The sequence below is a fragment of the Bacillus rossius genome, chromosome 14, assembly GCF_032445375.1.
Source record: "Bacillus rossius redtenbacheri isolate Brsri chromosome 14, Brsri_v3, whole genome shotgun sequence".
In the NCBI taxonomy this organism is placed as follows: domain Eukaryota; kingdom Metazoa; phylum Arthropoda; class Insecta; order Phasmatodea; family Bacillidae; genus Bacillus; species Bacillus rossius.
The window spans coordinates 42,264,827-42,292,214 of NC_086341.1; the positions used below are offsets into that span (position 1 = coordinate 42,264,827).

At 40.8% G+C, this 27,388-nt stretch overlaps 3 protein-coding genes across 9 annotated transcripts in view; 2 read left to right on the forward strand and 1 right to left on the reverse strand.

The window, feature by feature from the left end:
* Positions 1-9,325, forward strand: part of LOC134538827 (DNA repair protein REV1) — a 31,896-nt gene extending 22,571 nt beyond the window's left edge. Inside the window, exons 12-14 of the mRNA XM_063380340.1 lie at positions 152-241; positions 4,111-4,283; positions 8,086-9,325. Coding sequence (XP_063236410.1) covers positions 152-241; positions 4,111-4,283; positions 8,086-8,194 — 372 coding nt within the window. The 3' untranslated portion in view covers positions 8,195-9,325. The remainder of the gene's footprint in view (positions 1-151; positions 242-4,110; positions 4,284-8,085) is intronic.
* A 3,403-nt stretch (positions 9,326-12,728) lies between these two features.
* Positions 12,729-24,200, reverse strand: LOC134538828 (uroporphyrinogen-III synthase-like). 7 transcript variants are annotated; one of them, XM_063380348.1, is made up of 5 exons: positions 24,029-24,200; positions 21,757-21,954; positions 20,288-20,491; positions 16,208-16,467; positions 12,729-13,271 (listed from the first exon to the last, which is right to left on the reverse strand). In XM_063380348.1, exons 2-5 carry the CDS (start codon positions 21,947-21,949, stop codon positions 13,146-13,148), a joined length of 783 nt encoding a protein of 260 aa, XP_063236418.1. In that variant the 5' UTR covers positions 21,950-21,954; positions 24,029-24,200; the 3' UTR covers positions 12,729-13,145. The 7 variants fall into 7 exon arrangements, with proteins under 7 accessions (XP_063236418.1, XP_063236411.1, XP_063236415.1 ...); XM_063380341.1 differs by having other exon boundaries at positions 23,868-24,200; XM_063380345.1 differs by having other exon boundaries at positions 21,757-22,059; positions 23,868-24,200.
* A 2,574-nt stretch (positions 24,201-26,774) lies between these two features.
* Positions 26,775-27,388, forward strand: part of LOC134538785 (intermembrane lipid transfer protein VPS13B) — a 68,423-nt gene continuing 67,809 nt past the window's right edge. Inside the window, exon 1 of the mRNA XM_063380276.1 lies at positions 26,775-26,814. The gene's annotated coding sequence lies outside the window, so the exon portion shown is untranslated. The remainder of the gene's footprint in view (positions 26,815-27,388) is intronic.

Sequence of the window (27,388 nt, forward strand, 5' to 3'; positions counted from 1 at the left end):
AAATTTTAATGACGCAGTCTGCGTCGTTACCCCCCCTTGTGGGCACCCCTGACAAAGATGTAAAGAAGTGCGTGGCACAAAAGCCAGAGACGGCAGAAGGTGGTCCCCCTCGCGACCCCCGGGGGTAAGGGTCGTGTGTCGCGGTGCGCAGGTGGACCCCAGCTTCCTGGAGGCTCTACCAGACGACGTGCGACAGGAGGTGGAGGCAAGCCTCGCTCGCGGCGGGCGGGACTCTGCTGAGGTGAGTCCACCACTCCTCCTCGCAGCTCGGCTGCATACGCCACTCTGAATCATTTCAGGTATTCACGAAGAAGTTGAAACACGAGACCCTGGAGATGATTGTACGTGTGTTTTCTTCTGCTGGGAACATTGTATCCCCCAAGCGTATGTCCCTTTCCTCAGAACATACAAAGGAACTGGTGTTCATACACCAAAATGGAGGCATTTAATAGTATTGTTTATTTTTCATTATTTTAATACTGTGGCTGTTAAAAGTTTAAATGATATGGTTTTGATAGCCCATTTTTGAAATAAATAAATTTGCTTGGATACATATTGCACTTTTAAATAATTCCCGTTCCCATCCCGTTTCCCGAGGGATATCATAGCTTCCTGCCCAAATTTTTCCCGAACCAAAATTACCTTTCCCATACAGCCCTAAATTACACAATTATTCAGTAACAAATTTTTATTTGATTGATTTTTTATTTCACAGACATAGCTACGCACAAAAATTGCAATGCCTGTATGGTGGAAACATCCGTACAAAATTTTCCTGAATAGGAAAAAAAAAATAACCTGTAAATGCTAAATGAGACCAATCACGAAGACAGTTCAAACAATACATTTGTAATGATCGTACCCTTGTCTTGTCAATAGTGTGTCTCACGTTAATTTGCAGGATGGATAAAGGCGCCCATTGTTGCCACTTTGATAGTACTCGGCTTGTTTACATTATTCATTGTATTTTATTAATTTTTAATAGATATTTTTTTTTTAAATTTTCCTATTGATTTTTCTTGGAAACATTGTTATGTCACTGTTGTCTCTTGTGATCCTTATGTTGACAAGATATTAAGCCATTATTCAGTTTATGATTCACGTAAGTGGCAGCAGGTGTGGATCCAGGCGATAGGCCCCTCCAAACCTTTTCCCTTCATGGATTCATGGCAGGTGTTTCTTTTCTCTCATAAATTACTGGCTGCAGTACCCGGCGTTGCCCGTGCTGAACACAGGGTGAAATACTGTCCGTGAGTTAAAGCACACTGGATAGGGCTATATGACAGTGTGGTGTGGACATAGAGAAATGTCTCACAATTGCTGTTTGTATGTCTATGACATGATTTTCTGTGTACCCATGATGATCGGTTGGAATGGTTCAGAAGTTGATGCGCTGCAGCGCCATCTAGTGGCGGGTTAGAAAAAAATGTGACAGCTCAAAAACCTTCTCCATGAAAAAAAACACTTTGATGTGCTAATTTTCATGACGATCGTTAAAAACTGGGTCGAGATTTATTGACATCATACATACCAACATCCTATTTTAATATAGATTTATTAATGTTTTGTTTGTAATATTTCCTGCGCCTATATTTTAAAGAAAATTAGTTTTTTGAGGGTTCTACACATTAAAGAAGTAAGTACACACATACAAAGATATAAATACTTAAATGCCCACATGCTTAAGATATTGCTGCCACTTTACAAAGTTTTTTGGCTTCCTGAGTGTCATTCAGTGAAATCTCATCACAGCATGCTTGAAGAAACCCAAAAGTTTAGTACTTAATAAAAAAATACTGTATATGGAAATGTTACTAAATGTAAAACGTGTTTACTTTTAAATGAGATATTCATTGAAGTGAGGTACTTACTAATAAGTAGAAACCTGAAACAGGAGGCTTTTTTTTTTTTTTAAAAAAAAGCAGTGTTTTTTTTAATTAACATGTGTTTTTGTTTGATGGCTTAAATGCTTAAGAAAAAATTAAATCATAACCCATTTCTTATAAAAAATACTTCACAGAAATTCTATTTTTTAAATGTCTGAGCTTACTAAATTTAATACTTAAGGTGCAGACAAATGTTGTCATTGTTAAATTTGTAGTGATCAAAAGTCAGGGCAGTGAACACTTAAACACTGGTTTCTTCAAGGCATTGTTGTATTTATGATAACTTTTCTTGTACCATGTCTCGTGAGTTGCGAGTGACTTACACAACCTATTCTAAACTGGGAAGCAGTTGATACGTATAAAACAAAAAAAAATAGTTTTGCCACACTGTGGAAGAGTAGCTGTCGTTTAGAAATCAAGCAGTATAAAAAGTAAAAGTAATGAATGTGGTGAAAGACATGGTCGTGTCGCCTGGGCATGAGAACGAAGAGGGTTGGAGGGCAACCTTCAATACCAACGAGTGAGTAAACTCCAATAGCGCTCTCTTCCCCACTCCCCTCCCATGCTTTCTTGTCTCTGTCACACCCATGGTTCGGGAGGCGGTCAAAAATGGCCTAAGTGATGCAGTTTAGAGGCAGTGCTCAAATAAGTTCACAGTGGTTGAAGGAGCTTGGAGTTAAGTGTAACAATTACAAAACGTTATCTTTGAAAGATTTGTGCAATGGGAGTGCATGACTTGATGTGAGATTTTGGACATACGCCATTGCTAAGCACATGTATGTCTGTAGAAGAAAACTACAAAAAACCCAAAAGACAAAAACACAAGTTTTGTGCTGTCATCATTTGTGAGGGTTTTTTCGTTGTTAGTCCATTTTTCTTTGTTTTTCTTGGTTTGTTGACCATATTCCTTATATGGAATATTATGTGGTGTTTATATCCTGTTGACAGCAATTTTTTGCTTAATTTGTGTTTTTGTCTTTTGTAGTTTTCTTCTAGACATACATGTGCTTAGCAATGGCGTATGTCCAAAATCTCACATCAAGTCAATTACAAAACAGCCATACAGCAGGGCATACGGAGGTTTATTAGTAAAATTAAAACCCGTGAAATATACAAAAAATTTAGCGCAGACCTTTGTTGTTCATAATTAAATTTGCGACATGTTTTATTCCACGTGATACTTTTGATAAATTAGTTTCTGAGAACTTAACGTTCGTAAAACGTGAGCCTATTTTTTTATACAAATTTGTCTTGAAAAAAAATAAATGAAAAAAAGATCGCATTTGTCTGTGATTCGATCCTTCTTTGGTTGAGGGTTTATAACTGGTTGATATTCGTCCAGATGAACAGTAAGCCAATAGCAAAATCATCTAAGAGGTATATGTGTTTGATTTCTAACCTATCACTGAATGAATCCGCGAATTTTGCAGGTCTCTACTTATCCTTGTTTTAAAATTCCTCAGGGTCACCAAAGTTGCTTGTAATCCAAGCATCACAGTGAAGAATATTTATACTGTTTCGGAATGGGAGGAAAGAAGGGTTCAAAACTATAGCCCTTTTTATTGATTAGAATGTATGTTAATTTATTATATTAGTATTTACATTCATTTTCGTCTACTAGATTTTTGTGAATTTATGTGAATTTATGAGGTGTGTAGTAGCTTTGAATATATATACTGTATAGAAGTCGCGAGTGGATAGGATTTACTCTACGTTTTTCAGGAGCGTATGATGAGCAGCTTGGGAACTTCACCGCTGCAGTGCGCTGCCGTAACGCCCCGTATCGTCTTAGGTTGTTATTTGCACGTTAGAGCGCAGCCCTGTCGCCCGCTGTCATTCCCCCGCACCCCCCACCCAACATTCACTGCAGCTCAAGGTCGTTCAACGGGAGTTTGTGCATCACGAAACTGTAGGGATGAGAGGTGGGGCAGAGGGTGGGTGGAGGACAACGCGTGTTTGAGGGAGGGTGGGGAAGGGGTGTTTGAAGAGTTCGACACTTGTCCGCCAGGGACCACCACAAGTCGATGCCCTAGAGATGGTGGCGATTGCGGCGGTGAATTAACCAACTACCTCAAACCGTATTAGAAATGTTAACCTGGGCTGGCGACTTCTATACAGTATATATATTCAAAGGTGGTAGCGAGGTTCTGCCTGGACAGAGCGAACGCCAGGAGGCTCTCGGCCGAAGTCAACGGGGGAACGTGACGGAGCGGTGTGTGTGCAGGAGCTGAGCACGGACATGCCGCTGCGCGAGGCAGAGACCGTGCTGCGCGAGTGGGCGCGCACGCAGCGGCGACCGGAGCCGTACGACATCTACCTGCTGGCCGACTACGCGGAGCGCCTGGCCGCGCTCGGCCGCGCCGACACCCTGCTAGCCGTGCTGCGGCTGCTGCGCGAGTGAGTGCCGTGCCGTGCCGTGCCGCCGGCGCAACGGCACGGCCGCCGAGTTTTTACCAATCTTACAGTACCACGGCACAGCTGCCGAGTTCTTACCAATCTTACAGTACCACGTCTTTATCGCACGATCGTCGCACGTTTCTCCCACCAAAAAATCGAGTTTTGAAAAGCAGGGGTGCCATCTATGTGCGAGTAAAGCATTTTTTTTTTGCTGAGGTAAAGTTATTCACGAAAACAAAACCTATTCATGGAAAAGTGTTTAAAAAGTAAGTGTGTACAAAACATGCCATAAATATTTAAATTAATGTCATGCAATGAATGCATTAATTTGTTGAATTTAAAAAATATAAAAATGAAAACCGAGACCCGAACGTGAGCATTTTTTGGCTGAGGTAAAGTTACCCACGAAAACAAAACCCCATTCATGGAAAAGCTTTTAAAAAGTAGGTAGTGTGTACAAAACACGCCATAAATATTTAAATTAATAAGTCATGCAATGAATACATTAATTTGCTGAATTTTTAAAATATAAAAATGAAAACCGAGACCCGAACGTGAGCATTTTTTGCTGAGGTAAAGTTATTATTGAAAACAAAACCTTTTCATGGAAAAGCATTTAAAAAGTAGTGTGTACAAAACACGCCAAAATATTTGTATTAATAAGTCATGCAATGAATACATTAATTTGTTGAATTTAAAAAAAATAAAAATGAAAACCGAGACCCGAACGTGAGCCGGAACTAATGCATAACTATCGTCGTAGTACGTACTAACCTTAAAAGAGTGCAGGCTATCAAATGTGGTTTGCTCGGCATTAGACAGAGCGCGTGCGTTGTATGCAATCGGCGAGCTATATGTTTCAAAATTCGACCACGTGTGCACGCTCTATACGGGCATCAACATAACCAAACGTAAATGACACCAACTAGCACTGGCTACATTTTTAAAAGTGGTACACAAAGGCAATGAAGATGAACACGTAGGTTATATAACGTTTGAAAATGTCTTGAAAAGAAAATTTAACATCAGACAACTTTGTATTTATGTTAATTAAATAAATAAGCAGTAAAATCCAATGAATAATAGATTTCAACTTTAAAATACACATTTTTTACGGGAAAAGACATTTACAAGCAACATATTACTTTGAAAAAAAAAATAAAACATATCTTATTGAGAAAATGGCGGGACCGAAACATCTGACCACATTGGATGAGAAACTGTATTATACGAGTACATCTTAAATGCGTTTTACTGTATTTTCCCCTTATAACCACCAAACTGCCTGACATCATCTTGAAAACCGTTTGCTGTTGCGCGATGCTTTACCCACACATATCACTTGGAATCTAACAGTGGAACCAAAAACATCATGCAAAATTTATATAAGAATTATTTTTTTCCAATTTAGATGCCCCAAAATAACGGTACAATGATAATGTGAAAATGACGGTTATGTGATAAAACACTGTGTAACTTATGAATTTTCTCTTGTATGATGATCTGCACTGCCTTGATGAGTTCACTCGCTTGACACTTCAGTTATTATTCACCTTATTTCCTAGGAGCCGTCCTTTACACATCTCTTAAGGAAATTTTCATGAATTGCAAAATACCATAAAAAGAGCTCATTCATATAATTGAAAACGTAGTTATCCATCCATTTTGGCCGTTGCGACAACCAGGTAAACTGTACATTAGTTCTGCAATATTAAAAATACATTTTCTGCCAATTTTCTCTGGAATCCAGATCCACCATTTACCTTAATTTTTTTTAGTCATAAAGTCTGTTTCGTGGTACCGGCTTAAGGGACTTAGGCTGGACAGACAAATTTTTATAGACCACAAAAACTGCGAAATATAAGGCTAATCAAAAAATTCATACACTATCAACTTAGTGGCAGAACAGTGCTGTGTACATGTCCTAATTATGTACCTAATTTTATATGTATGTATTATAACTATTTAATTGGGGTCTTGAATATTTATAGGATTTAGGTAATACAACAGTAAAAGTAAGTTAGGTTTCTGTACTTTGTCAAATGATCTATCCATTTTGCAATTAAAAAATGTAACTCAATCAAAACTGTTTTATATTAGGCATAAGAAACACAATTCTCTTTGGCTGAAGGTGCAGATAAAAAATAGGGGGGTTGTCTGTAAAGTCGGTTTACGGGCGATAATTTTACGTGATAACGTCATAAGAAAACATTGATGAAAATTTGCATACTTTTTAATTTTCAAATATTATTTACAGTTTTTGCAAATTTAATTTAAATAATTTGTTTAAATATAATCACGAACAATTAGTTATAGAAAAAAAACTGAAATCAAATCAATGTCAATAAATTGTTAATCTGAAATGACGAAATTGGGCAAATAAAACAAAATTTTTAAACTGCTGCTTTTAAAAAGCCCGCCTTAACCTGTTTGATATTAATAGAAGATTTTCTGGCACAGTCGTTGGCCGGTTCTTGCACGCTCGGCTCAGGCGGAACGTGACGATGAGTCATGCTTTTTTCGTGCGTGCAGCCGGCCGTTCATCGATTTATAAGACGTTATCACGTCAAAAAAAAAAAATAGATGCAAGTATGCAAGTGCTGTATTATGCTATTGCGCAAGCGTAAACGTATGCAAGTATGATGCAAGTGTGCCCGGTTTCCCTACGACGCATGTAAATAGTCCCCTCATGCGATCAAAATTTTCATAACACTCAAAAATTGTAGCCACCCTCAACAAAGAAGTTTCACTTAAAAAATTTAATTTGAGATGTGTGCAGCGCAGAGCCGTGTGTTGCAGGTGCCTTTAAAGAAAACATGTTTGTATTGTCTAATGACAAAAAAGCTGTGAACGTTGTATATAAATACATTCTGTAGTATATTTAGTATCAGCATTGCACCCGTGCGAAGCCGGGGCGGGTCGCTAGTAAATATTAAGTAAGTATTAAGAAATTTATTTGGATTGTGTGGTAATGTGTGTAGTATAATCAAGATAGTAGAGCAAAGTCATTTTTTATGTTCAATGAATTAATAAAACACAGACCTGCCAACAATAAAATTAAAAAAATCATGAGGTCCTCGATAAAAATTTTCAGGCCCATAAATACATGTTAGATATAAAAAACAACAAATGAGAATCTTTAAATTTAAGTTACATACCTGCACATATGTTACATGGTCTCTGATTCAAAATTTATTTAAACAAATTATAGGTTGCAGATTTAATTTAGTTGAACATAATAGCGCTGTCGTGAAGTGATCATGCAGGGCCGCAACTAAAAAAGATGTAAAATAACATTCTGCTCGTGAAACAGTATTATCACTGTTCACAGCAAAATTAATTTTTTTATTGGAAGCAAATACACTTACGTGTTTGTTGTGTTTTTTTGTAGCGACATATTTCACAATGTCTCCTCTTCCACTATGCGAGATAGAAAAATCAGCATGGCACACGCTGCAAAACGCAAAATTGCTTCCTTTACGTGACTCGAGTATTGATGGAAACTCGTTACTGTAAAACTTGTTTTTTAACTTTTACAAAAAAAATCTCGGGGCCCCGAAAAATCGTGAGGAAACAATATTTTGGCGTGAGGGCGTGAGATGGACCTTAAAATCGTGAGCCTCACACCAAAATCGTGAGAGTTGGCAGGTCTGAAAACAGTACAGTGAGGAGAAAGAAAGTGTGGTTGTGATTGTAGTAGTGAACAGGAAAGTGGCGGTTAGCATTTCGCGATACAGAATAAATTCAAAATTCAAAAACTTGATTTGAGATGTCTGTTGCAGCGCAGCACCGTGTGTTGCAGATGCACGGCGCACAAACAGGACGACGCCTGGCGGGAAGCGTGCCAGAGCGTCGAGGACTGCGCACAGGAGACGATGCTCCGTGTCCACGGGGAGGAACTAGCCGTGTGACGTCCGTGAACCTCGTGCCAGTCACCACATTCACACAATGCTGCTTTCTAACTAATTTCCGAAGACATAAATTTACAATCATGAACGAATACTTCAGTTTAAGGATCTCATGTGTAAACATTGCATTTGTAGGCCAGTGGTTATCCAACCACTAAACTTCAAAAATTCAGTAAAAAAAGATGTTTCACGAGGTATTTTTAGAAATTGGGAAACTTCATTACAAAAGGAATAAAATTGCACATATTTATAGGCCCAGTGCTGAATTCTTCAAATTTTATCATGCAGGTAATTTTGAATTCTAATTTTCAAAGACTAAATTACACCTACTAGATTTGGAGATAAGACTAACATGGAACAACCTCAACTATAAGTATAAGTGTGTGTACGTACACACGCACACACACACATGCATACGTTAGCACTTTAGTAGGCGAACCATGCTCATCTGGGCCTGATAGGGTATATCACATATTTCAGAGACACAACTCCCTGTTGTCAACTGAATCCTACATTCCAGTCAACACCATTCTGTAGGACTATGGAAAAAAAAAAAAAAAAAAAAAAAAAAAATTAAGTTATGTTATAAAGTAATAATACAATAATTATATATTAGTGTGTATTATAATTAGAGCTTAAGATTATTACCACAAAAAAAATTGCAACCATATCTTAGGAAATGACACAACTGGACTGAAAGGATTAAAACAAGATGAAATTGCAAATTGATGAAAAATTGATGAGTCTCTGCTTTGATGTGCTGGATGCAGCACTATGTCAAACTCTCTTTTAAAAAAAAAGGACGTAACCATTTGCACATCCTTGGAGAATGTAGGTATGTTGGACTGTTTGTGGCCAGGAGAGTGAGTTGAGCCATGGAGTGGAATAGAGCACCACCAACTCTTTGGTAGACAGAACTTCTAGCCGACGTGGTCATCGGATTGCACGGGACACTACCTCTCGTCAGTGGAAGTAGCACTTCCGGCATTTCTGATTTCTGGTTGTAGCATCGGACTGTGCCGCTGTTTGAATTATCCTGAAGTTTCGTGAAAAATTCTCTTTGCATACAAACTCAAATAAAATCACAAAGTTAATTTAATTCAACACACTAAAATAATAAACGTTCATTTTAATTTATGATATTTAATCTCCATAACCTGAAACAATGCTATATAATATTATGAATAACACATCACAATACATAAAATTTGTACTCAATTCATTTTTTTGAAAATTTTACAAAATATCTTTGTAATCTTTCATAATTATTATAAGATGTATGAAAGATAAAACAATATAAACAAATAATATGCAACAAAAGCTCAAATAAAATCACAATGTTAATTTAATTCAGGACACTAAAATAGTAAACTTTCATTTTAATTTATGATATTTAATCTCTATAACCTGAAACAATGCTATATAATATAATGATAATTAATAACACATCACAATACATAAACTTTGTACTCAATTCAGTTTTGTGAAAGTTTTACAAAATTTCTCAGTTATCTTTCATATACATAATTTTATATAATAAAAAAATATGCAATCTATCAAATAATACAAAAGAAATGGACTACTATTTGTTTATTAATTAATATTTATCTTCCTTTTCCTTCCATTACTCTCTGGTTTGAACCGAGGTACTGACATGTTGCAAGGAAGATCCATTAACATTTTGCACCAACTAAGCTCACAAACACATGACTGAATTTACCATGTTTTCTCGCATAATCGTCGCACATTTTATCCTAAAATCAAGTTTGAAAAGTAGGGGTGCGACGATTATGTGGGGAAAAAAAATTTTGTTAGGTAAAGTTACTCATAAAAAACCCCGTTCATGGAAAGTACGTTTATTTAAAATTTAAAAAAAAAAAAGTGGAGTATACAAGAGCATGCCAAACAATTTATATTAATAATTCATTAAACAAAACCCTTTTTTCAACTTGAAATAGAAAAAACCAAACTGTAACGTGAACGCAGGCCACTTGAATCTGCAACGTGAGCTAACTCGTAACTATTGCCGTAGTACACATTTACCACAAAAGAATGGGGGCCATCAAATGTAGTTAACTCGGCACTCGACAGAGAGCGCGCGCTGCATGCAATCAGCGAGATATCGATATTCGTCTACGTGCGCGCGTTCTATAAGGGAAGCAACATAACCAAACATTAATAATGCCAACTAGAGCTGGCTATATGTTCGTAAGTGGTACACTGCGGCGACGCAGACGATCAGACAAAGGAAATAACTTTTAAAAAAATCTTTAAAAAGAAAATTTACACAACAGACAACTTTGTATTTCCGTTACTTAAATAAGTAAGTGGTAATGTCCAAATAAATATTAGATTCCTACTTTAAAATACATTGTTTTATACGGAAAAGATACGTATCTACAAAAAGCGCTCCGCATCTAATAGCTGGACAAAAACATCATTTGACGTTTAAGAGATAAGTTTTTTTTATCCCAATTTTGACTGCCAAAAATATAGGTGCGACGATTATGCGATAAAAGAGGGTACCACATCCCAGACATTTAGTGTCACTTCTTTTCTGTTCTCTGTTGTAACTCATGTTCTTGGGAGAACCCTCTCATATTTGACTGACTCTAGGATTGTCCACCGAACACTGCAACATTAGCTACTTCTTCCGCAGTCTTTATTGTTGGAATTACATTCGTCACGAATTTTACTACCAGGAGCCTCACTTGCATGTTGAAAGACTACAATAAAAACTATCCTTTATCCAACAGGTTCTTCAAGTCTTACTTCGCTGTTACAATGAGTTTCCATTGTCCTAAAGCTATCGAAATTAACTCTTCCTTGTCTACTTTATAAAGTGATTTTTTTCCTCAACAATTGTTATGGAAAAGATTGTAAAGTGTCATGCGGTAACACCGCAAAGCATGCCAATTCAACATGTAACACCAAAATTGAAGTTAATACACCATAATGCACCAAAATGTATCTGAAAACATGAAATCAATCAGGAAATTGACAAAACTTAACTCACATTAAAAAAAAAAAAAATTGAATGAACTTTATTGAATGTGTATTTAGTACCCAAATGTAACTAAATGGATTGGAAAAAATTAATACGTTATTTGATCTAGCATCTCATTAATTACACATTTATGGGATAATGACCTTTGCACATTTATCAAAGACAAAATTTGCAGGGTTTATTTTATCTGAGTATTTCTGTTTTAGACATGCTTATTAGTTACTACTAATGATTTTATTATACACATGCATCGCATCATGTGTCGGTCATAATGAGACTGTTTTGGTAAAATAATGGTATGCAGATATAATTTAGTTTCATATTTGTTGAGTAGTACACTTTTTATGATTTAATACAGTGTATATTAATAACAATAAAACCATATCATCCTGTTTTACAAAATTTAATTGACTTAAAAAAAAATCTTGTTCATAATAAGTGTTGACCTATGGTGCCCTACAAGTAAATGCAGCTAATAACGGTAATAATTCCATTTTCAGCTCCTTTCATGAATACCTCTGCTGACCTGGAGCGCCCAGTTGCTGACTGGTTCTCTCTCCTTGGAAGGTAGGCGTGTTGCTAGGTCACGAAGCGATCATGCCAGACAGCTGCGGAGGTAATGGGGCAAAACAGGGTCCGTTTCTACTAACCACGCAAACTGTGCAACAGAACGTGATAAGGCTATCTGACAGAAAACAAGAGGAGCGGGACAACTTCCTGTGAACAATGAAGCAAGATGAAAACCAAACGATGGCGGAAGTCTGACACGGACAAACGTAAATAAATAAATAAATGAAATTGTCACGTATAAAAATATGCAAAAAATAGTGTGATGGCAGATGATGCCAACTGAGCACAAGTAGTCGCAGGTAACACCCCGACAGCACAAAGCACCAACCAGAACAAGTCTGATTGGCCGGGCATTGGCACCCACCTCGCCCTGCTAGCGCCGTATTGCAATGGAGATGGCGAGGAAGAGAGCCTGGCCATGTGGCTCGCAGGGCGACACCCCCACACGCTACGTCAGCCTCTAACCAAGCGCACCGGCTTCGCCGACACCAACCACCACCCAGCAATGGAAGAGCGCCATCTACCAACCACTCGCTCTCGGGGTCACGGGCCAACAAGCCTACGGACGTCTACCCTCGGAGAGAGTCAAGAGGGTGGCAAAATGTGCACCAACACTCACCCACGTGCACGAGTGGCTGCATTCCACAGTTGTTACAAGCTCTAGCTCTAATGTATACTCTCGCTGTCCAAACACATTCTGTGACGGTCACTGTCCTTCCCCACAGTAGCCGATGCCGGCTGGCCAGGTCCCAAACCACGCTTGAGGCAGCACCCACAAAAAACCACCCGTCTACTTCACCCAGCACGCTGAGCTGCGGAACAGCGCACTAGTCGGCGAAGCCTCAGTGAGCCACGCGAGAGAGAAGCTATGGATGCAAGGAGCAGATGAATTCGTGACGTGACTACCTCAGCCGTTTCCTTTAGCATCTATCAGCTGGTTATTGCTGAAGTACCATTATACTCTTTATTATTCTACCGCAGGTAATTAATAATAATAATAATAGTGGCATGTGGGGGACTTGGAACCTGCTGTCCTCTAGGCCCTCCCACGGTGCAGCTTTGACAGTCTTGAGTGGGGGGAAAACTTGGAATACCCAGAGAAAACCAACTGACCATAAAAAACATTTGCGACATTACGCACGTGCTGAAAATCTACCACATTTCTACATCGTAACTGTGAGGGACATTTTAAGTGCATTCCAGCATCATTCACGTTGAACCATAAAAGTTTTTTTGTTCCTTACCACATACTTACGATTATAACTATTTGACCAGATATTTACAGGCATTGTAGTCATGTTTGCATAAAAGGTTTTTTTTTTTTTTTTGTGGAGCTATGTACAAGCACGGCACACGAGAACAAGAGCACGGGCCTCGCTACGACGGGCCGGGAGACGAGAGCCGAGACAGGAGCTGCTCAGGGGTCGGCTCCTTGCACACGGCCCACACGGGCACGTCGCTCCGCTCCAGGGCTGCCTGCGTGGCCGCGCCGATGGCGATCACCTGCAACACGGCACCATCGCCTGATAGACGGTGTCTTACTGCACCTCCCCTCCACCCCTTTCACTTCCCATCCTTCGCCAGAGGGGTCTGTACGGCCATGGGTTTGATCACAACGCCCCGACTCTACTCGCATTCGTGAGACTGAGTCCGTACCCGCTGTAATCTACCTCGAGCCTTCGTGCGTGACCGTGCGGATTAGTCTCGAGACACAGCATGACTCCTCATTCGAATCACTGCAAGAGAGGTTTGGAGTTCCAACGTAATCAAGGTTTTTCTCAATTAACATTTCTTGATACTCATGAGAAATCTGGCCCCATTCTCAGAATTCCATTAATAACTGGAGTAAAGCATGATTAATGTAATGGATCTGAAACACACATTTTTACTATTTCAATTTTCAATTTTATGCACATAATTTTTCTAATTTTAATTCATTACCCTGATAGTAGGTACAGCCATCTATAAAAAAAATAATACAGACTCTGTATTACAAAAATTAAACCTTACACAAAGGTTTTAGAACTCTTTTCTTTAACTTAATATATACTAATAAAAATGGGGGGGGGGGGGGGGGGGATGACTAACCTCCAATTAAATATGGCCTCTTCTACTGCAGCACAATCTCTTTTCTAGTGTTTGTGTCGAACTAATACTATTGCGGTGTATTCCAATGTGGGACAATCTGATACGTAGCATAAGACAACTGAGCAGTGATAAGACTTACAATTTTTGATTTCACAATGTTAGGGCACAGCTTGTAGTAAAGGTTTCATAGTTAATTATTTTATATTTCAACAGAGCATAAGATCTATAAGCGGTCAACATTCATGATTCATGTACTGGAGTAATTACTATGACGGTTGAAGTTACCGCTGTAAATAATCTGTTTTCTTCCAGGTGGTCACCGATAGTAAAAGCTCAAGTATAAAAGCTTGGGAAGCTATTATTTATACAGTCATGCTAGAAATGTGGAAATTACTGAATTCTTGAAATCAAGTACAGTATATTCCTGACTATCCGGGTGTGGGTTATCCTGTTTGCGATTTAACCGTGCCATATTTCACTTTCATAAACCATAAAAACAAAAAAAATAATTTTAGACTTTTTATTTCCGTGCATCCATGATAGGCAACAGCATTTGCGCAGCATAAATACAATGCTATGCAATGTGACTAATCAACAAACAATTTTTTGCTCTTTCCTCATTAGCTATTCCTATTTGCTTTCTTTACTGCATAATTATTTCCCACAACATCCAAATGTTCAGCAAACGTTTATATTCCGCCATTCTGCATGACAATGTTTTGGTAAAGTAAGCATCATTGAACTGTCACATTTGTTGAAAATGCTATCTTTATAAATAAACAATGTTCATAAAAAATATAAACAATAAAACCGAAGGTATCTATCTGTTTTAAAAACTAAATTGGGCCTAAAACTAAAACAATAAAATCTTGTCTATACTTATAAATCATTAAACTACTTTTTCCCCACTCTAATATTTAATTAAAAAAATTTTCAAGTTACAGTACATTATCAATTACAGTTTTGTATCTTGGTTGATTTTTGTTTTAAAATAAACTTTAAAACAAGTTAAAATGTGAGATAAAATCATAATATGGAAGCAAGATGTGGTATATGTTTATAGGTCACATCTATAATACTAAGTGTGGGTTATCATGAAGTCACCATTATACTATCACGTATTACTATAGTTTAGTGAATCTAAATGTATGACACTCAACCTTATGTTTACTTGTGAATTCCTTAAGTTGATAGTTACTTATTTAATCGTCGAGTAAAATTCATTTACCACAGGGTTCGGGTTGATAAAAAAATAAATACAATTTGCATTTAAAAAATTAACATAAATTAAATTTTTTTTTCCCCCCCCGCAACTCAACTTGACAGATCATTGTACTATTTTGCATTTCCAACACTTCGAATCAAAGACAGTTAATTCATCAATTTCCCTTTTTTGACAATTATTAAAAAAAAATATTGTTTGACCTGTATTATTCGTCTATATTACAAATAGAAACTGGTCTGCATAAAAATAATCTTAATACAGTTTAGTAGACAAATAAACAAAATTACAAAAAAAAAAAAAAATTTTAAATAAAGGCAATGCTTTTCAGATATTTTTCATTTTTGAGGTTATAATTCTATCCGTCTCTGTCCAACCATCTGTTGAAAGTTAAAAGTCGGCAAGGGGGTTTTACAGGCGGACGGATGGTATTCTCCGGGCCTAAAAATCGTCACAATTTTAGCACAAAAACGTAGCTCATGTGCAGGTTCTCATAACAACTCCTCGAGTTTCGGTAGGTCCGTGATGAATGAAGAGGTGTTGGGTAAAAAAAAACATGTAGCAACCATGCAACAAGTATGATTATACCTCTACAGCTTGGACCAAGTACAACCAATACAGGCTTTGCAATTGGAGATGGGGTTGCGAGGTACTTTCAGAAATCACGACTCATCTCTCAATAATGTCCGGGAGCCCGAGCTATCCACAACAGTCTCGAGCAATTCACGGCATCGTGGACCCAAGAGTCCCTCTACACACACAGTTAAACTTCTACATGACAATGCTTGACATGGTAAATGTTATAGTTATGAAAGGAAAAAAAATTGAAATCTAATACTTTTTTTTTTTGGATTCAGAACATACACATACATGTGTGAAACTAAGCATGGGACTCGAGCGAAAAAATTAGTCACTCGCGAAACGTTTTGTGCAAATAACTTCATACCTACAAACCCACATTAAATCCATAATTCATAGTGATAAATCATCAAACCCAAACCACAACACCATCAAATTAATCCGCACATTAGCATGTCGCAGCTACCCCCACCGCCCTTTGAATTCAATCTAACATTAAAATCTGTCCGTCCGCCTGTCTGGCCGCGGGTAGCGCGGAGCGAGGGGTCACCTTGAGCCGGTGGAAGGGCAGCTGCAGCCCGCGCAGCACGGGCAACGACGCGGCGACCCCCGAGGGGCTGAAGTACACCAGGAAGCCCGGGGGACGGGAGGAGGCCAGCGCGAGGGCCAGGCTCCGCTCCAGCCCCGGGTGGGGCACCGTGGCGTAGGCCGTCACGCAGTGGGCGCGCACGCCCCTCTCCTGCAGCCGGGCGGGCAGTGTGCCGCGCTGCAGCGAGCTGCACGGGTACAGCAGCGGGCCGGCGTAGCTCCCTGCGCACGGCCGAGCCCCGGCTCAAACACAGCCTGTCCCACGCCCGCCACGCTCCCACCGACACTGCCTGTCTCACACCCGCCACGTTCCCACCAACACTGCCTGTCTCGCTCCCACCAACACTGCCTGTCTCACACCCGCCACGCTTCCACTGACACTGCCTGTCTCACACCCGCCACGCTCCCACCAACACTGCCTGTCTCACACCCGCCACGCTCCCACCGACACTGCCTGTCTCATGCCCGCCACGCTCCCACCGACACTGCCTGTCTCACGCCCGCCACGCTCCCACCGACACTGCCTGTCTCATGCCCGCCACGCTCCCACCAACACTGCCTGTCTCACGCCCGCCACGCTCCCACCGACACTGCCTGTCTCACGCCCGCCACGCTCCCACCGACACTGCCTGTCTCACGCCCGCCACGCTCCCACCGATACTGCCTGTCTCACACCCGCCACGCTCCCACCAACACTGCCTGTCTCACACTCGCCACGCTCCCACCGACACTGCCTGTCTCATGCCCGCCACGCTCCCACCGACACTGCCTGTCTCACGCCCGCCACGCTCCCACCAACACTGCCTGTCTCACGCCCGCCACGCTCTTACCGACACTGACTGTCTCACACCCGCCACGCTCCCACCGACACTGCCTGTCTCACGCCCGCCACGCTCCCACCGATACTGCCTGTCTCACACCCGCCACGCTCCCACCGACACTGCCTGTCTCACACCCGCCACGCTCCCACCAACACTGCCTGTCTCACACCCGCCACGCTCCCACCAACACTGCCTGTCTCGCTCCCACCAACACTGCCTGTCTCACACCCGCCATGCTTCCACCGACACTGCCTGTCTCACACCCGCCACGCTTCCACCGACACAGCCTGTCATACGCCCGCCACACTCCCACCAACACTGCCTGTCTCGCACCCGCCACGCTCCCACCAACGCAGCCTGTCTCACACCTGCCACGCTCCCACCAACACTGCCTGTCTCACACCCGCCACGCTCCCACCAACACTGCCTGTCTCGCTCCCACCAACACTGCCTGTCTCACGCCCACCACGCTCCCACCAACACTGCCTGTCTCACGCCCGCCACGCTCTTACCGACACTGCCTGTCTCACACCCGCCACGCTCCCACCGACACTGCCTGTCTCACACCCGCCACGCTCCCACCAACACTGCCTGTCTCGCTCCCACCAACACTGCCTGTCTCACACCCGCCATGCTTCCACCGACACTGCCTGTCTCACACCCGCCACGCTCCCACCAACACTGCCTGTCTCGCTCCCACCAACATTGCCTGTCTCACACCCGCCACGCTTCCACCGACACAGCCTGTCTCACACCCGCCACGCTCCCACCAACGCAGCCTGTCTCACACCTGCCACGCTCCCACCAACACTGCCTGTCTCACGCCCGCCACGCTCCCACCAACACAACTTGTCTCACACCCGCCACACTCCCACCAACACTGCCTGTCTCACACCCGCCACGCTCCCACCAACACTGCCTGTCTCACACCCGCCACGCTCCCACCGACACTGCCTGTCTCACACCCGCCACGCTCCCACCGACACTGCCTGTCTCACACCCGCCATGCTCCCACCAACACTGCCTGTCTCACACCCGCCACGCTCCCACCAACACTGCCTGTCTCACACCCGCCACGCTCCCACCAGCATTGCCTGTCTCACACCCGCCACGCTCCCACCAACACAGCCTGTCTAACACCCGCCACGCTCCCACCGACACTGCTTCCAACACGACGCTGCAACGCTTACCGATATATAGAGACTGGAAAAGTTCGCGCGTTCGATGACCCTCTAGCATAAACTCCACAAACCTACACGCTCAGGGCAAATGCCACCTGCTCATCGGCTACTGACTCGTGACACCCATCAACCGGGACGCTTGCGATTCGATACTTTTTTTTTGATTGACGTTTTTTCCCATTGGCTTAAAGTCCTTCAGATAAACTGTAAGCCGATCACACAAGCAATATAAGGGTACAGTCGTTTGGTTTTCTAGTGTATCGTTGAATGGATGCGCAAAATTTTTTCCGGTCACTACCGATATCACATACTTTTGACGTGATAACGTCTTGTAAATCGATTGAGCGCCGACTGCATGCGCGAAAAAGCGACCACGTTCCACCTGAGCCGGGCGTGCGAGAACCGGCCAGGCACCGCGCGAGAAAATCTTCTATAATATCAGACAGGTTTGAGGCGGGCTTTTTAAAAGCAGCAATTTTAAAAATAATTTGATATATTTGTCCAATTTCGTCATTTCAAATAAAAAATTTATTGGCATTGATTTGATTTCAGTTTATTTCTATAACTAGTAATTGCTCGTGGTTATATTTAAACAAATTATTTAAATTAAATTTCCAAAAACTGTAAATAATATTTGAAAATTAAAAAGTATGCAATTTATCATCAATGTTTTCTTATGACGTTATCACGTAAAATTATCGTCCGTAAACTGACTTTACAGACAACCACCTTTTTTAAATCTAAATTTAACATACAGTGAATACACTTCACAGGAGTACAAGAAAAATTGATCCCAAATACAGTATAATAAAGAAAATAAAAAAAAGTTTTAATGCATTTTCCTAAAATAGTATACAGTATTAAGTTTGAAAGCTGTTTTGTTGATCTGATTATGTGCATAAAATAAAGTGTTGTTACGACCTATGTGGGGAGAACTGGGTTCGTAAGGGATAGCCCAAACAAGTTTTATTGCAGTTACATTAATTACTAATATTTACATTACTAACAAATAATTGTACAGTAAAACTCGCTTGTGGTATTTTCTTCAGAGAGTTTTGCTATACTTGCTTCGCACACTGGTTCATTTAAAGTCGTGTAATTTCTAAAATCCTGCTTGGTTTGTTTTGTTTACTTCTGCCCGTCACGACTCCTCTGTCCACACTATGACACCAACGCAGAGACGGGCCCATGAGAACTGTCACACCGATATACTGATGGAGCAGATGTGACAACACATCAGCCAAATATTATCTACTATTGAAAAACAAGGATAAGTGATTGGTAATAGCAAAAAAAAAAAAACTTTTAAAAAATCAAAAAGAAAGTTACAACATTTTTCACATAACAACCAAATTTTCTGGCGTTAAACGGCATCGCAACGTGAATTGAGATTTGTGATTCGCAGATGCATTACGGGTTGTTTCAGCCACACATTATCTACATATATGATATGTCACTGTTAACGTAATAATTACTCGTAAGTTCTACCTTCCAAAATAAGGTATTTGATTCGAAAGATTACATATTTTACGACATCTCGGGACTATCCGACCGTCCTGTTGCATTACTCGTAAGTCGTAAGTTCTGACCTTCCAAATAAGGAATTTGATCCAAATTGATTACATATTTTATGACATCCTGTCGACGTGACAAGTCATACGTAGGGGCAGGCATATTTCGCGAAAAGATCTGAACTCCAGTTAGACTGCAACACGGTTATACCCGCACCAGCGGTTCCTTCCTTGTGACTGGCGGCCGTCTGCAGAGAGAAGTCGTCGCCTTATTTGACCGAGCCAACCAGGACGCGCTTGCTTCCACACAGACTTGCTGTGATTGGTGTTCTGACAGTGGACATGCACCTGAAATAAACTCGCCCAATCACGAAACACAGACGGTGATACAGTGTTTCAACTTCCAGCTACTCTCGGAATCTTTCCGCGAGAAATGCATGGCCCTAGTCATACGTGAAGTAGTATTTGGGAGATTTGTGCAGCTCCGAGCTGGGGCCCGAAGTGGGAACCGCCGACTCGCGCGACTCACTCTGCGTGATGTAGTCGGCGAGGGCGACCGCCGAGCCGGACTCCGCGCCCTCCCCCTCCGCCCCCAGGCTGCTGCGGAGGGCGGCGGCCGTGCTCCTGCCGACCACGAAGAAGGCGTGCTGGCTCCAGCGTGCCGGCAGGCGCTGGTCCGTGCCCAGGCCGAGCGCCGTCGCGCGGACGGCCCTCGGGCTCGTGAAGATGATTCCTGGAACACGGCACCGTGACACGACCACTGGGACATTGATGACAGGGGTCAATGACTATTCAATAAATGTACGACATCTGTGGAGACGATCCAGTGTAACCATTATATCATTTTGTTTTATGATTAAGTGTTCTTTATAATGTAATTTTTTTGGGAATTTGGAAAAAAAAAAAATATTTGTCACACTAAACCCCCAGAGAATAGAAGACTTTTACTACCCCGATGTTTAGGCAGATAACTTTTTAAGTACTATTGATTTTGCTTGAGAAAAGAAAAACGCGACATATTTATATATTTTTTTTTATTTTCATTTGTTTGTTTTAAAATACTATGGTTCTTAAGTCAGTTGTTTTGATTTCATTAGGACAAGTCGTAAATACGTATTTATTCTGTCTTTACCAGTTCAAAACCTTCCATCATAGCATAAAAGTTTATGATCCCAAGTGGAAACACTTCACTTTTAAAACAAAACATGTACAAAAAATGTAGAGGCCAGACAAAATTACTGTAGATGTTGGCACACAAGTAAACGCGACAAGAGAGACTGTTGCACTGTTAGTGAGATGTAACTTTTACCAAAATGTAATTACTTATTACTTCATGAATTTATAGGTAGATTACAAATAAATATATAAATTTTAAATAGCACAGATTACTTTTTTTAACTAGGACTACATGGAAAAAAAAGAAAAAAAAAACAATTACTCTCTAACTTTTGGATGTGATTGCATGATTTTGAAGATTTTTCTGATTGCGAATTCCCCTCCTTGCTCTGCGTTCAGACTATCACTTTTGTGTTATTTTAATGGAAATAAAAATATTTTAATTTTTTTTTTGTTCAGACAGATAACGAAAACCTCTTAATACATACAGTAACATGGTATCACTTCGGGCTAGGAATGAAAATGAAAATAAAAACCTTAAAAAGTAAACACATACATAAATAATACATACATAAATGCATACACTTCCAGCTTTATACAGTAGGGTGTAAAAGTAAACCATTGATAATTTATAAGATGCCTGTTTGTATGTTAATACAATGGCTCGGATAACAGGAACAGACAGTTGAAAAGTGACGGTCAGTCACAGTTTTACTCTACTTCTATGTATTTACGGGCCTAAACAAATGGTTTACGGTCCTGAGTGATCTGCGTGAGTCCTGTTTGTGATGATGATGTTTCGCTGTAGCCGACTGAAGCAGCAAGTGTAGGCATTGTCAGCAAGCGGGCATGTTCGAACGCTCGAACGCTCGAATGCTTTACCCGAGAACTTGTGGGGCGCCTGCAGGCAGTCCCGCAGCTCCTCCAAATTGCAGAACTCGAAATCGATGACGGGCACGCTGGTGACCGCGAAGCCGTTCTCCCGCAGCAGGTGCGAGTACGGGTCACGGCCGTCATCCTCCGGGTCCTCCGCGGGGGCCTTCAGGATCATGACGTGTCGCTCCGCCGCCTCCATGATCCCTGGACACACAGCGGGTCCACGCGAGTGCTGAGTGCCGGCCCCACCTGGGGTTACACGCGAGGTTGCCGTTCAGGACCGAGCCCGCCTGATACACATCCGCCAATCTGCAACACTTGAGTTGTGGCACTTTCTGCTCAATTTTCCTACACTAAAGGCAATATCCGGTCTAGTGCATGTAGCTAAGTACAACAAGCAGCCTATAGCTTCCCTAAAAATAGATTGATCAAAAGGTTCATTGTCAGAGTTCGCAGACAAGTTTTCCAAGTATGGCGAAGAATCATCCTTTTGGTTGACTCATAGAAAATTTTTCCAATACACTGGCTATGTAGTTTGACTGACTCACAGTTTGGCAATCATTTCCATCTCTACAAATTTCCCATCCAAATAAGGTTGACATACCTACTTCCCAAATCTTTTATTTCAACCAGGTTACCAAATTTGATCTTAAACTCATTTATTACATGGTTCCACTGCTGCCATCCAGCTACAACCAAATTCACATACTTTACAATCCATATTTCACTAAAACATTATTTCTTACATTACACATTAACTTACTTACCGGTTTTAATTTTAACCTATTACACTAAATAGGCTATTAGAGGTTTTTCTTTTTCCACAAAAAAATATTCTGGTGTATGAAAAAGGTAATGTGAATATTAGGCATCAGCTTTTCACTTACGATCAGGCTTTCAAATGTCGGATATGAAATTTTCATTTTGACTGTATTATTGTGCAATTTGTATGCAGTTGAAGTTTCCATAAGTTTTTACTTTTCTTGAGTTATTTCATTTTGTGAAATATTTTCACTACCTATAGAAATTTTGAGCACTTTTTGATTTACATTTTCTCATTTTTAATCAATTTTTTTCCGTACAATTTCCCTGGTGTTCATTACCCTCCCTAATACTGAGTTTCTAAGCATCCTGTTGGAATATAAAAACTGCGCTTTTGGGGGATAGTAAAGCAACTCTTAGTAGTACTCAAAATAACCATTTTTTGATAGTTTTTTTTTATCAAAGTGCCTAAACTGCACATTTAACATTTAAATAAAATAATGGCTAATGGTATAGACTTTCAAATAAAAATTAATTAGCAAGCAAACTGTACGAAGATACCTATGTACCAGCTCTATCGGTACCAGTGGGAAAAAGTGGACAAAAAAAATGTTTGTGACATACTCCATGAAAACAACACATTGGAGGCCTTCAGGGTTCTTGGAACAACCTGTACGATGGTTCGCACTCTAAATTTATTTGTTATTGATAGTAAACACTTGTATGACTGCTCATTCTCTTATAAACATATTAAAACTTGGTTGGAAATTACCGTATTTGCGTGGAATGACTTAGACTGTTGTTGTCCCAAGCTTTCTGTTCCGGGCGAGCCGGCGGATAGAACTAACTTCAGCTCAGTATCTCAGTAAACAGGTTCGGGTGTCAAATTGCTGCCGCATACTCCATCACTGGCTTCACCAATGTAGAATACGCCTTTTCCTTTATTTTCCTTCCTGTACCCTTTAAGCCCCATCATTAAGACTCACTGTAAATGCTTTCCACATCCAAATTTGCTCTGTAAGTAATGTTTTTTTTAATAGAAAGTTCGCTACTTTGGGATACCATTTTTTTCGTTTTTGGTAATTTATACATGAAAACATGAACATTATCATTTAAAAACACCACCCGGGCGAGCTAAGGATTGTATCACATCTTATTTTTTTCCACATAAAATAATAAAATACATTCTAATCTGTAGCTTACCTGTAACTATATACACTGCGCTAACTTTGTTTACATAACATACAGGTTATAAAAAAACGTTTTCATAATCCTCCTGAACCATAGACAAATAACTACACATACAAAACATGTTTTCCTTCAAAAACATACAATGCTGATAACAATGTACAAACCCATAGTAACACACGCCCGAAGAATAACCTTTCGTGCAACTTCAAAGTTTTTTTTTAATTTTTAAATTTGAAATACGCTCCAGAATGATAAGCGTTGACATGGCAGAACTAACAGTCATAATTTTTTTTTTCATATATACGATAAGTAAAAACCTGATTACATCGAATAAGGTTAAGTTAGCTTCGAATCCCAGGATATTGTACCGACTCAAAATAGTACTGTGGCCTCTGGGGTTTTCAAACTAAAACAACTTCAGACTGAAATAGCCCAAATGACCGACAAATTACAACTATATTCAAAAGTTGTAAAAAAAAACATTCTTGGTGGCCAGGCGGACATTATTTTCATAACACAGATTCTTCCAAAATCCCAGAATCTTAAGTTCAGTACCATTTTATAAAAAGAAAATGCTACTGCAAATAAGTTTTGTGCGAAAGATTATTATATGAGCACACATATGTAAACATCAAAATAAATAGATTGCTTTATCGTGAGATGGTACAAATTCTGGAACATGTATGCATTTACCAACTCTAACGAACTTACATGATGTCATACAAAAGAAACAGGTATCTTTTCTGTTTTAGACAAATTACATTTACTGTTGTATGTCTTACGAGGCCTAGAGCCCAGTCCCCACCTCGCCACCAGTATTCGCCGCTGCCTGCACTGGCCGGCAACCATGGTGAAATCAATACCCTCCCACCAGTCACCGCAACCTCACTCAATGTGTTGCAATTATAAATTGCAAAAGGGTTCAAACCAATCATTAACAATGTTTTATTATTACGTCGACCCAGGTGTCGACCCAGCTCTCACAGCCCGTTATGCCACGCCAACGCCTTCTCCTGCCCTGTGATGCATTTGCGACGATTGTGCTGTGCGGCTAGGGCAGGGGAGGGAAGAGAGATTCGCGCGCCAGGGGAAGTTCAATGTAAATACATAACGACCGGACGGGACTAATTATTGTAAATATTCTTTAACATTCTTTACTATTATTTGAAGTGTTATGTATAAGTTATGTAATAAGTTCTTGCTTGTTCACCGGGCGCCAAGGCCGTGGCTTCCGCCTGTGACCAATGAGCGTATTCCGCGGGCTCGCGGAGAGGGGAGGGACGCGGGCGCTCGGCGCGCCAGGCGGGGAAGGTAGTCAGTCATCTGTCAGATGCGCGAGGCACTGGTCGCAGAAGCGGGCAGCTCCGCGCTAGTGGCAAGTCAGTCGGCAGCTGGGCGCGGGAGACATTGGACGTGTCTGCGCATCGCTCCAAGACAGTGAGAGCGGAACGGGCGCGGTGTCTTGCTGTAATTCAGGCCTTGCCGAGGAGAAGGAATTTCACTTCCTACAGTCGTATTGTCATTCAGGCGAGTGTGTCACCTCGTCATTCAGTCGCAGTTTGCAGTTTGTCATTCTTCTCGCGTGCGTGTTTATCCGGAGGTTTGCGAGTCGCGGAGTACTTTTGTGGACTGGATATTCACCATTGCGTGTACAGTAATTTACGGGTCCTCCCGGACACTGTGTTGTCCGGTCAGACAGTCAGCTTATTGCGCGAGTCATATCGAGTTCTAGTATTAGCGGCGTGGGTAATGCTCGTCACGAGCGGGACGTCACATATTTTTTCCAGTACAGTATAAGTGCGCGGAACAGGGCTTCGCCCTACAGAAACAGTCACAGGCGGAAACACGGCAGCCCCCTGTAAAGGGTTCGATTTACCGTATATAAAGAATCTCGAAACTGTCTTCGAGTGTGTCAATTGTTATTCTGGTGACTAAGTCCCTTGGCCACGCGGCCCGAACCCCCCTCTACCGAACACTGAGTAGCCGGCAAAATAATAGCATTCAGGGGCTAGTCGACCAGGCGACGACAATTAGGACAAGTGAACTAACTAATATTATTTATTTTTAAGTATATTTTATTTATCTGTTTTGACGTGAGGTGATGCTGTTCCCCTCCATCATGCCACTCTCCTCCCACAGTTATCATCAGACCACGACTCGGGCTGGACGCACAATTCTGTGGAGAGTTTGCATCTTTAGTCAACTGATTCGCCTTTTATGGCAATTATATATCAACACTCCAAGACATTTTTCTATTAACTCCCCACGCATCTGAAGATTATTTCACCATGTTGTGCCTATCCCGATCATCTTAAACTTAACCTCGTCATGTGACAATGTTACAGGTCAACCTTGTGGGACTGGCCAACTCCAGGGAATAGTTTTCTTAAAAAAACTGAGCTTATGTATTTTAGCCTCAAATACATTTTTCTTTAATTGACCTACTGTATATTCGTGGCTCGCATAGATATATTTCGATTCACAGTTGGAAAAGTAAATTTATGGGATTGGCCACCACCAGTCACCAAATAACTTTCTTAGTAAGACTGCCATCAGGACCAACTTCTTACGTCATAACTAGCGTAATGTGCCAAGTGTTTAAGTGTGATTGTAATTTGCTAGCACCAGCCATGTAACTACCAAGCTCTGGATGTGACTAAACCTATGTCTTTTTCAAAACATTTGCATCTATTCCATAGTTTGCATTTCTAAGTGCTTTCAGCTGGCTTTCCTTTACTATGCACAGTAAGTACAGTAGGCAAACGTTTCCCCACTCCTGGCTGTCTTGTACACTCCCTGTAGCCTGACATACCTAAGATTTGTCTTTCCACGTAATCACTCCATTCTCTTTTTTATTTGTTTAATAAACATGAAATGAATTTCAATATTTCAATTCTCTTTACTAAACCTTTATTAAATAAATGAATTCTATTATTTGTATTATTCTATTATTAAATAATAAATATTTTTTAAAAAATATATATAAATCCTGTTAAATAAAAACTATAAATAAAATTAAAAGAGATTGCCGTATATCAAACAACAGACGGCCAGAACGTAAAGAGTATAGTGTGTAAAACTGTGACGTGTGCCGTGTTGTTGTTAGTGAAGGTTAGTTTTAAAATTTCTTAATTTTTTCTATATAGACTTAAGTACCGAGTAAATTATCGTAAAAACAATTGTCATTATATTTGATTGTTGTAGTCAGGTTTGACAGGCAAGTGGCATGTCATTGATTAAATTATACATGTTTTTACCGATTGGAATCTTGGAATGGGGTAGATGTCACTTTAAAAACTATTATTATTGATTGTGGGCAAAGAACCCGGTAGCAGGCATTCCCTCTACTTTACTCTCACTTTTCTCTTGAACTGAGTTACACTGCTAGCCAACACACAATACCCCTCCAATAGATTCCATTCCCCTATCGTTCTCCTTTCCTTCCTTCAAAGATCTTCCTAGTGTTGCCCCTACTTTTTCTAGGCTTCCCTCTCGTAACTCATCTCTCCAGCTCTCTCTCCCTCCCATCCCGCTCAGCAGGCACATCCTGACTAGCCTCTCCTTCTGGCTTCCCACCCCAGGTCCTTCATCAGCTCTGTTGGGCTTTTGGAACACACTACCTTTTCATCACTATCAGTTCTCCTCCACCTTCCCTTCCCGCTCCCCTTCCAAATCCCTCACAAGA

Excerpts from the sequence above, each read along its gene's own strand:
- LOC134538828 (XM_063380341.1), bottom strand. Across the intron at positions 20,492-21,756 it reads GGCGCCCCACAAGTTCTCGG|GAATCATCTTCACGAGCCCG; the intron begins GTAAAGCATTCG and ends GCCGTGTTCCAG. Across the intron at positions 13,272-16,207 it reads TGCCCTTCCACCGGCTCAAG|GTGATCGCCATCGGCGCGGC; the intron begins GTGACCCCTCGC and ends GCCGTGTTGCAG.